General features: G+C 37.7%; 1 protein-coding gene across 1 annotated transcript; it reads left to right on the forward strand.

Annotated features, from left to right (window-relative positions):
* Positions 1 to 3,974: 3,974 nt before the first annotated feature.
* On the forward strand, positions 3,975 to 5,117 carry LOC145797899 (uncharacterized). Its single transcript, XM_082885337.1, has 2 exons — positions 3,975 to 4,347; positions 4,669 to 5,117. The coding sequence occupies exons 1-2, from the start codon at positions 3,975 to 3,977 to the stop codon at positions 5,115 to 5,117; spliced, it is 822 nt and encodes a 273-aa protein (XP_082741463.1).
* The last annotated feature ends 6,221 nt before the right edge of the window (positions 5,118 to 11,338 follow it).

Consider the following 11,338-nt stretch of genomic DNA (forward strand, 5'->3'; position numbering starts at 1 on the left):
ATGTTTTATACCAAAAAACACAAGATTTGAAGCTTTGAGTACCATGTTTGAACTTCAAACACAGTTCTTGAAATTCCAGAATTCGTGCTGTCTGCTCGAGCGAGAGATTCCATGCTCGAGCGTGGAATTCGGGCTCCCAGAAGTTTCTAAAATTTTACAGTCTGCTCGAGCGACCAAATTGGCGCTCGAGCGAGGACCCTCTTTCTCAATCTTCCACTCTAGCTACTATTGAGCGAAAATTTCATGTATTCAGTACTTTTGCAGACTGCTCGAGCGACAGAAATTACGTTTGAGCAACCATCTTTTTTTTTGAACCCCCGCTCGAGCGTAGGAAGTTGCACTCGAGCGAAGACCCTATTTTCAGCAAAGTTTTACCAACTCATTTAAGTGCATATTTGCATCCTTATTCCACTCCAAGCATTCTTAGGCATCTTTTGGACTCAGATAATCATACAATAAGTTAGAGACGCATAAAAAGAATTGAATTAAAATAAATTGGAGTTTCATTTGTACTTTGTTATGTGCTTCATTTAGGTGGACATCCGAGGCTTAGTGTCACCGCAAACCACTGTGAGTAATAACCTTATAAAGATATGTGCTTGATTGAATGAATTCTTAAAATGATTTGATAATTGATAGCATGGCTTGTTGAAATGTTATGTCTTTCAATGAATGAAGTTCTATTTTGAAACTATATTGTGGCATCCATTGAATATAGGCCTTGCCTGGGGGTAATAGTACCATGGCTAGGCCATTTCTTGGGGGTAACAGTACCATGGCTAGGCCCTTGCCTGGGGGTAACAATACCATGGCTAGGCCCTTGCCTGGGGGTAATAATACCATGGCTAGGCCCTTGTCTAGGGGTAACAATACCATGGCTAGGCCTTTGCCTGGAGGTAACAATGCCATGGCTAGTATGATACGTTATCATTGGAATACTATTTGTCATGTCATGGATATACCACAGATAATATTACGAAGGACTTTTGTTACTGCAAAGAGATGCTATTATTGCTAATCAAAATGTTTTGTTGTGAATTTGATCTAATATGGCGAATGCCTCCCTTGAAATTGTAAAACAGGTTTTTGTACAAATGTCGAACTTCATTCACTTAACCTCTTTATTCTGTTATTACTCATTGGGCTCTAGCTCACTATTTATTTATATATGTAATTGTAGGTGGGTAAACTGAACATCAGAGTTAGATAGCCTCGAATTTACCCGGGTCAGCCTTTTGTGGAGCTTCCAAGTGAAGTAATCAGGCTTGGGTGGAGCCATGCTTGTCGAACCCCTTTTGTGTGGTTTAATGGTTTTGTATTTGTACATAGTTGGGGTTGTATTTTGTAAGATATGAATTTGTACTTATGTTGGATATAATTTTGAAACAAAACCTTGCTTATCATATTTGCTTCCCTCATATATGCACGGCTCAATGGATATGAATTCTATAACATTTTTTTTGACTTCCTCTAAGCCCCGTACTTTACATTAAAGGCTTATTTGTATGGACGCCGTAGGTAATCTATGATTATCGGCCGGTCATGAAGCTAAACCTATAGGGGCGGGTTTGGGTCGTGACAGAGTGGTATCAGAGCATGAGTTATATCTCACTGACTTGTCCATTGAGCTATAGAAGGTCTAAAAGAGACTTCAGGAATGCATTCATGTGCATTTGATATGTTGAGTGAGAGAACCTTGTGATTATATATGCAACTGTGTACATGACTATAGGTATATATATTGTGTTTGTTATAATACAAAGTTTCATATAGAAGATGGTGAGAACCAGAGGTGATGAAATAGAGGAGGCAACCTCCTCAAGACTGGATAGAATGGAATGAATGATGCAAGACATGGCTGAAGCCATAAGACAACAACAACAACAATGGCAACAACAACAACAATGGCAACAACAACAACAACAACCACCTCCCCCACCTCCAATGCATGTACCACCTCTAGCACCAGGGTGTCAGTCGGAGACCTATATTATTGCCTTGACCGGGGAATTTAAGAAGATGAAGCCACCAGTATTTCATGGCAGAATTGAACCGTTGAAGGCCGAAGCTTGGGTCTTGGGCATTGAAAAGTTGTTTAAAGTATTCCCATGTACTGAAACTCAGAAAGTGTAACTAGCAGCATTCACCCTAGAAGATGATGCTTGACGTTCATGGATGTTAGTGTGAGATGATAATAAGGATGTTACTTGGGCTCATTTTCTGGAAATTTTCTATGAGAAATATCTTCCCCATTGTGTGCGGGATAAAAAGGCAGCTGAATTCATGGAGCTCAAGCAGGGAAATAAATCAATAGCTGAATATAAGGCTCAATTTACAAAATTAGCTTGTTTGCCACCCAACATGGTAGACACAAATTACAAGAAGGCTAGACAGTTCGAAGGACGTTTATGTGACCCTACTCTAGATAAGATTAATGTATTCAAATTGCCGACGTATGTGGATGTACTTGATAGGGCACTAATAGCAGAGAGAAATGTGGCCAGCCATAAACAAAACTTTGAATGGAAAGGCAGAAAATAGAATTTTAGTAAGGGAACTATGTCAACGAACAAGAAGTTCAAGTCAGGGAGTTCTAATAATACCGGTTCAAGCCAAAGTGGTAATTCAATACCAGCTTGTACTACATGTGGAAAGAAACATGGAGGTGTATGCTATCGTGCGACAGGGGCTTGTTATCATTGTGGGAAGTTTGGGAACATTGCCAAGGATTGTACACAACCACGTCAAAGTGGCAGCCGAGTTGCCACAAGCTCGATTAGGTTAGCTCCCACAACAAAACCAACTGCAGCATCAACTGCCACAAGAAATGATCAAAGGCAAGGAAGGGTTTTTGCATTGATTCCGAGGGATACTCAGAAAACTAAGGCCGTGGTGTCAGGTACAATCTCCATTTGTGGTAAACCTGCTTATGCTTTAATTGATTCCGGGTCTACTCACTCATTTATTTCTATGGTCTTTGCTGAAACTTTGAATAGACCTATGGAAACATTGAATTATATCACCTACGGGGGGATCCATGCTACGTTCAACAGTATTTATTGCATGTGAATTATTTCCCGGGAATGCTACCTTGTATGCTGATTTAATACCTTTAGACATGGGACATTTCGATGTTATTTTGGGTATGGATTGGCTAGCTAAATACCACGCAACTATTGATTGTGCCTTGAAACGAGTAATATTCAGACCTCCCGGGCAAGAGGAATTTTATTTTGAAGGAAAATGGGTAGTCTCACCACCATACCTTACATCTGCCATGAAAGCCTGAAAACTAATGAGTAAGAGTGGTTAAGGGTATTTGTGTAGTGTGATAACCGAACCAACGGTAGACATTACTTTAGACAATATACCAGTGGTGAGAGATTTTCCTGATGTGTTTCCAGATGAATTACCTGGTCAACTTGTTGATAGAGAAATCAAATTCACAATTGATGTAATACCAAGAACTCAACCGATTTCTAAACTCCCTACCGTGTGTCTACCACTGAAATAAAAGAATTGAAAATTCAGTTGCAGGAATTGTTGGATAAAGGGTTTATCAGATCAAGTACATCCCCATGGGGCGCACCGGTACTTTTTGTTAAAAAGAAAGACGGCACTCTCCGATTATGCATTGATTACCGAGAGCTCAACAAGGTAACAGTGAAAAATAAATAATCTTTGCCGCGTATCGATGACCTGTTTGACTAGTTGCAGAAGGCACATATATTTTCGAAGATTGACTTGAGATCAGGATATCATCAATTGAAGGTTAAGGCTGAGGATGTTGAAAAGGCTGCCTTTCGAACCAGGTATGGACATTATGAGTTTTTAGTCATGCCATTTGGGGTTACAAATGTACCTACAGCATTTATGGATTTAATGAACAAAATTTTCAAACCTTTCCTAGATGACTTTGTTATTGTATTGATTGATAACATCCTGATCTATTGGAAAAGTAAAGATGAGCATGAATGACATTGAAACTAACTCTTCAAACACTTAGAGAAAAACAGTTGTATGGGAAATTCAAAAAGTGTGAATTTTGGCTTGATGAAATTGCAATTTTGGGGCACATCATTAATAAGGACGGTATATCTGTGGATCCTCATAAAATTGAAGCCATTATTAACTGGCCTACCCCAAATAATGTATCAGAAGTTCGTAGTTTTATGGAATTGACAGGGTATTACCTAAGATTCATTAAAGACTTTTCAAAAATTGTTGGGCCATTGACTCAGTTGACTCGAAAAGGGGAACTATTTGAGTGGACGAATCAAAGAGAAACAGCCTTTCAAGAGTTGAAGACAAGACTGACTACAACCCCAATCCTTACTATTCCATCAGGTACCGAAAATTTTGTGATTTTTAGTGATGCATCCTATAAGGGCTTGGGTTGTGTTTTAATGCAGAATGGCAAGGTTATTGTATATGCCTCTCGACAGTTAAGACCACACGAGAAGAATTACCCTACACATGACTTGGAACTTGCTGCAGTTGCGTTTGCATTAAGGATATGGCGATACTATTTGTATGGGACCAAATGTAAAGTGTACACAGATCATAAGAGCTTGAAATACTTCTTCACACAGAAAGAGTTGAGCATGCATCAAAGGCGATGGCTTGAATTAATCAAAGATTATGACTTACAAATTCACTGTCATCTAGGCAAAGCTAATACTGTAGCAGATGCACTTAGTAGAAAGAATGTGGGGAATATTGCCTGTTTACTCAGGGATGAAAAAGAGCTATTACTGGAGTTTGAAAAACTTGAAATTGAAGTAGTGCCTTTTGAACAAAGTAGCTTGATGGTTGTAATGTCTGCCCAGTCTGCTATTCTCGAGGAAATTAAACAGAAACTGATGAATGATGAGTTTTTGAAAAAGATTCATGATGAACTTGACACCAAGCCTAAACCGGGGTTCATAATTAAAGACTTCGTGTTGAAATATCAGGGGAGATTGTGTGTCCCGAATGATGCGGATTTGAAAAGAAAAATTTTAGAGGAAGCTCACAAGTCAATGTTTACTATGCATCCAGGAAATACCAAAATGTACCAAGACTTAAAGTTAGTGTATTGGTGGCCCAACATGAAAAGGGAGATTGCTGACTCTTAACTCTAAATGCTTACAATGCCAACAGGTAAAAGCAGAATATCAGAAACCAACAGGTCTGCTTTAGTCTCTACCTATTCCGGAATGGAAATGGGAACATATCACCATGGACTTTGTTGTTGGCCTACCCCGGACACCTAGAGGTATGGACTCTATTTGGGTAATAGTTGATAGATTGACTAAATCTACTCACTTTCTTGCTATAAAGACTTCATTTACTGCTTATAGATGTCACGCCCCAAAATTTGGACAATTAAATATTAAATTAGGACTAACCCCAATCAATATTCCATCATCCAAATCCTAGGGGTGAAACAAAAAAAACTAAACGCCAACCAAACCATCCACCACAATTTCATAACTATCAAATACCTCCAACATTAAAGTAGCAACAACTAGTCCAAACAACTTAAATAAAAGTACGGTTACAAACCATGCCAAATTATTCCAATACTAAAGCCATAAAAATAATAATAATAATAATAAATACATAAACTACTAACAAGCCTAAGCTCAAAAAAAAACAAAAGAAATCCAAGAGATACGCCCAAAAACTTTAGTTACTTCTCGTCACCACCGTAGCCTCAACTAATCCTGCAAAGGAAGCTCAGCTGCGCTCAAACAGACCGCACCCGAGTTGCCAGGAGACAAAACGGGTCAGTATACGGGTATACTGGTATGAGTACAAGATTTAACACCCACGTGTCCACCAGACATAGACAAAAATACATTTAATTCTTATCACGGGACAAGACAAGTAGTTCCAACCGTACCGAGACGAATGGGTAGTTTCCCGAAATACGATGGCATTTAGTTTCTTGTCCGTACACAACGAAATTTAAATTGATTATAGAATAGACAAAATAGAAATAAAAAAAAATATGGTGGGTCAGCCCTACATAAAAAGTTAGTAAGACCCACTATCCTGCAAAACAAATAAAGTTACTATAATTTAATCATAAGTAACTTATTCAAAAATATATATATATGAAATTACACCGTTTCATACTTAAATAATTCGAATTGATCAAAACTCAAAGAACAAAAGTTATACAAAATCAAATTTCCTATAAGACATTGCGAACAAATTTAACAGAAACTGAACAGGTTAAGAGAAAAACTTGATATAAAAATCTTGACAGAACTCAATCGAAAAATCTGAAGCTGAAAATGAACCAAAACTGCCCTAAGATGATTTTTTTCGAAAAATTTCAAAATACGAAAAGTATGCAGAATAATGTTTTACTTCAGTTTACACGAAACTAATAAAAATGAGCTCGTTTCGTGGGTTAAAATAGCCTCTAAAATCTGCCTTGCTAAAATGAATCAAACCGACAATAATGAAGATCATCTAATTATAAGTTCTAATCGATCTTTTTAATAAAAAGCTAAAACACAAAAGTTGTCCAAAATCATGTATACATGCCTCTGCTTAAATTTCATAATTTATCGATATCGTTTACTAGTTTTTTTATCATGTATAAATCAATACCAATCACACTATACTAATAAATTCATAATTAAATTCTTTGTACCTTAACTCCACCACTTCGGCCCTCCCCTTCCGGCCTACACATATATCCCATATGCCTCCCGTATACCTAACACCGCCCCGAAGCCAAACTTGCACGGGGATATCGTCCCGAGTTTGACTCACACTCCCGGATGGTTAGCATATACGTACACGCGCAAATCAAAACACTCGTCTACTCATGAGAACGAGGCAACAATATATATATACACAACATCTCACACATGAGAATAAACATAACAATGCCGAGCCTAAGGCATTCAAATAAAGCTCATAATCCTCACTTTTTTTATACACTCTTTCTCACCATCACTCAAATAAAACAACAATCCATGGAGTCATGGTGGAGTATAAGGAATTTATCTATGGATTCCTAATTAATTTTAATTTCATACAACCATAAGTGTAATTACAATCATAAAATAAATTCATATAAAAATCCTAAACATGGCATACACAACTAATCAAACTAATTAAAATCAATTCATCATCTACATGCAAATACAAAATCAATCCAATATCAAATAAAATAAATAAGTAAATAAAAACAATGAATCAATCCATCCTCTAACCAATATCTATGGATTCTAAATTTATTTTAATTTTATATAATCATGAGTATGATTACAATTATAAAATCAATCCATACAAAAACCATGAATCTTGCATATACAACTAATCAAAATAATTAAAATCAACCAATCATCTAAAAACCTTGAACCTTACATACAAACTAAACAAAATAATTAAATTTAATCAATCATCTAAAAATCCTAAACTTTACCTACACAACTAATCAAAGTAATTAAAATTAATCAATCATCTAAAAAACCCTAAAGTTTACCTATACAACTAATCAAAGTAATTAAAATCAATCACTTATCTAAGAATCCTAAACTTTACATACACTACTAGTCAAAATAATTAAAATCAATCTATCATCTATAAACCCTAAATCTTATATCCACAACTAATCAAAATAATTAAAATTAATCTATCATCTTTATGTAAAACAAAATCAAACTAACATCAAACAAATAAAAATAAATAAATAAATAAAACAGCGAATTAAACATAAATCAAGGGAAGTGGGTTTTGTACTCACAATATTTTTTTGAAGATCCAAGAAATGTTTAGAAAACTAATAGAGCCATCAAAACAAAACCCTAACTTTTTTTCTTTTTTTTTTCTCCTCTCCTCTTCTTCCGTGCCGTCGCTCTCTTGTCTCCTCTCAGTTTCCGCTGCGCCTCCGATTCCCTTTTCTTTGATTGACTAATCTATTTTCTAACCTAATACACCATTATATACTATTATATTGTATAATACATTATAATATATATAAATATAAATATAAGATTAAATATACATAAATATCCATATATAACACCTCTCTTTTTTTTTATATAACAAATATAAATATATTAATTAGTTAAATAACACATTAAATTTATTAATTACAATATTAAATTCATTAAATATCACATTAACTAAACAACACACTAAATTCTCATATAAACCACACAATTAATAAAGTCAAAAAAATAAAATAAAGTAAGATAATAATAATCATAATAATAATAAATAATGACTTAACAAAATTAGGGTCGCTACAATATACACACCTCAAAAGAATCTCGTCCCGAGATTCGATAGGAGGGAGTACTAAGTAAAAAGTTCCGGATGCATATGCCGAACTTTCTTTTCCAATTCCCAAGTGATATTATTCTCATCCTCGCTCCATTGCACTTTAATTAAGTTCACTTTCTTGCGTTGCAACTGTTTTACATCCCGATCTAGAATAGTAACCGGTCGCACCACATATGTTAGATCATCATTAATCTCCAACACTTCGGGTGATACTACTTGGGAATGGTCTTGTACACACTTCCGCAATAAAGATACATGGAACACATTGTGAATCATAGCTAAAGCAGGTGGTAGAGCTAGTTTGTAAGCCACATTATCAATCTTCTCAGTGATTTCATATGGTCCCACAAACCTAGGTGCTAACTTTCCCTTCTTTCTGAACCGCATAATACCCTTCATCGGCGAGACCTTCAAAAACACGAAATCTCCAACATTCAACTCAACCCTCTTACGTTTTCTATCAGCGTAACTCTTCTGACGACTCTGTGCATTCTTAATACGTTCCCGAATAATATTTACCTTCTCCATAGTCTCCCTCACCAACTCTGGCCCTAACAACGGCGCATCTCCTACCTCCATCCAATAAGCAAGTGATCGACATGGCCTCCCATACAAAGCCTCAAAAGGTGTCATCCCGATACTGGAGTGATAGCTATTATTATAAGCAAAATCCACCAATGGCAAGTGTTCTTCCCAACTACCACCAAGATTGAGAACATATGCTCTCAACATATCCTCCAAGATCTGATTTACCACTCAGTTTGCCCATCTGTCTGAGGATGATAAGCCGTGATCAGGTCTAAGCTAGCACCCAACGCATGCTGAAAACTCTCCCAAAACTCTGCCACAAATAACGGATCACGATCCGAAACTATAGAAATGGGTGCGCCATGAAGTCGCACACCTCCCGAATATATAGCCTAGCTAGTTTAGCCGCAGTTCGGTGAACACTGATAGGAATAAAATGAGCAGACTTTGTGAGTCGATCCACTATCACCCAAATAGATTCATTGCCTCGCTTAGACCGCGGCAATCCATCCACGAAATCCATAGAGATGCACTCCCACTTCCAAGTAGGGATCTCAAGAGGCTGCAACAGTCCAAACGGTCGTTGATGTTCTGCCTTAACCTGTTGGCACACATAACATCGAGAAACATACTCTCCTATGTCCTTCTTCATACTTTCCCACCAAAACGCTCTCTTCAGGTCATGATACATCTTAGTCCCACCAGGGTGAATGGTATATCGGGACCTATGGGCATCATTCATAATCTCTTTCCTCAATTCAACAATATTAGGTACACACAACCTGCCCTTGAATCGCAATCCCCCATCTGAGTCCACAGACCAATCAGTAGGACAATCATCGATCAAATCCACTACAAGGTCATCGAGCTTGCTAACGAGAAACCCATCTAAATTTTGCAACTGACGAGCTTGACCCAGTAACGTCGGCTGCATGGTCAAACTACCAATGTATGCCTTCTCAGCACTCTCTATTGGTTGAATATCATGCATCGAAATTAACTCCAAGGACTTCCATTCTTGAATCATCAAAGAAGCCATAATCTCATGTTGTTGACTAAGTGCATCAGCGACTACATTTCCTTTTCCTGGGTGGTAAAGGATCTCGAAATCATAACTACTGATAAATTCAACCCATCTCTGTTGCCTCATGTTCAACTTTTTTTAAGAAAAGAGATATTTGAGGCTCTTGTGATCTATGTACAACTCAAAGTGTTCCCCAAACAAGTAGTGTCGCCACACTTTCAACGCAAAAACAACCGCTGCCAACTCTAAGTCATGAGTAGGGTATCGTCTCTCATGAGGTTTTAGCTGTCGAGAAGCATAAGATACAACCTTCTGATGCTGCATCAATACACATCCCAACCAGTTCCACTCGCATCAGTAAACACTACTAACTTTTCCCCTTGTACCGGTATAGTTAACACCGGTGCTGTAGTCAACTGCTGCTTTAACTCCTGGAAAGCTTTCTCACAATCATCTGTCCATATGAACTTCACATTCTTGCGGGTCAACTTGGTCATGGGTGCTGCAATAGTGGAAAACTTCTCTATAAATCTTCTGTAATAACCGGCTAGTCCTAAAAAACTTCTCACCTCTGTAGGGTTCGTGGGCTGCTTCCATTTTTTGACCGCAACAACTTTTTCAAGATCTACCGCTATCCCCTGATTGGACACAACATGTCCCAAAAATCGAACTTCTTTCTCCCAAAAGTGACACTTACTGAACTTAGCGTACAACTGTTGCTCCCTCAAAGTTTGCAACACGACCTTCAAGTGTTCTCTGTGTTCCTCCTCATTCTTAGAATACACCAGGATATCATCTATAAAGATAATCACAAACTTATCTAGATACGGTTGAAAAATTGTGTTCATCAAGTCCATGAAATAGGTAGGAGCATGGTCAAACCAAAAGGCATTACAGGAAATTCGTATAACCCATACCGGGTCCGAAAAGCAGTAAGCGGTATACTTTCTTCTGACACACCCATCTGATGGTAACCCGTTCTGAGGTCAAACTGAGAAAAAATGGCTGCCCCCTTCAACTGATCAAACAAATCATCAATTCTAGGTAGTGGATACTTGTTCTTGATAGTCACCTTGTTCAGCTCTCTGTAATCTATGCACATACGGAGAGTGCCATCTTTCTTGGAGACAAAGATCGCGGGTGCTCCCCACGGGGAGTTACTTGAACGAATGAACCCTTTCTGAAGCATCTCTTCCAGCTGCTTTTTCATCTCCACAAGCTCCTTAGGTGCCATTCGATATGCCGCGTTAGAAATTGGTTCAGTTCCTGGCAATAGGTCAATGCGAAATTCTACTACCCGTCGAGGAGGAGGTCTAGGTATCTCCTGAAATACATCCTCAAACTTACGTACTGCATCTACCTCACTAATATCCTGCTTAGGAATTTCTACTGAGCATAGAAAACTCGTCATCACCGACTCTTCTCCATCGCTAGAAGTGTGGGTAAGCCGTGGCATACCAAGAATATCTATATTTACAGTCCTTCCAACACAAT

This window comes from Camellia sinensis, chromosome 8 (assembly GCF_055761805.1).
Source record: "Camellia sinensis isolate YWXY chromosome 8, ASM5576180v1, whole genome shotgun sequence".
Taxonomy (NCBI): domain Eukaryota; kingdom Viridiplantae; phylum Streptophyta; class Magnoliopsida; order Ericales; family Theaceae; genus Camellia; species Camellia sinensis.

Bases quoted from the DNA above. Each gene is read 5' to 3' on its own strand.
- LOC145797899 (XM_082885337.1), top strand. From the start codon at position 3,975: ATGACATTGAAACTAACTCTTCAAACACTTAGAGAAAAACAGTTGTAT. The intron at 4,348-4,668 runs GTACCGAAAATT...ACTGTCATCTAG, and splicing joins AATCCTTACTATTCCATCAG to GCAAAGCTAATACTGTAGCA.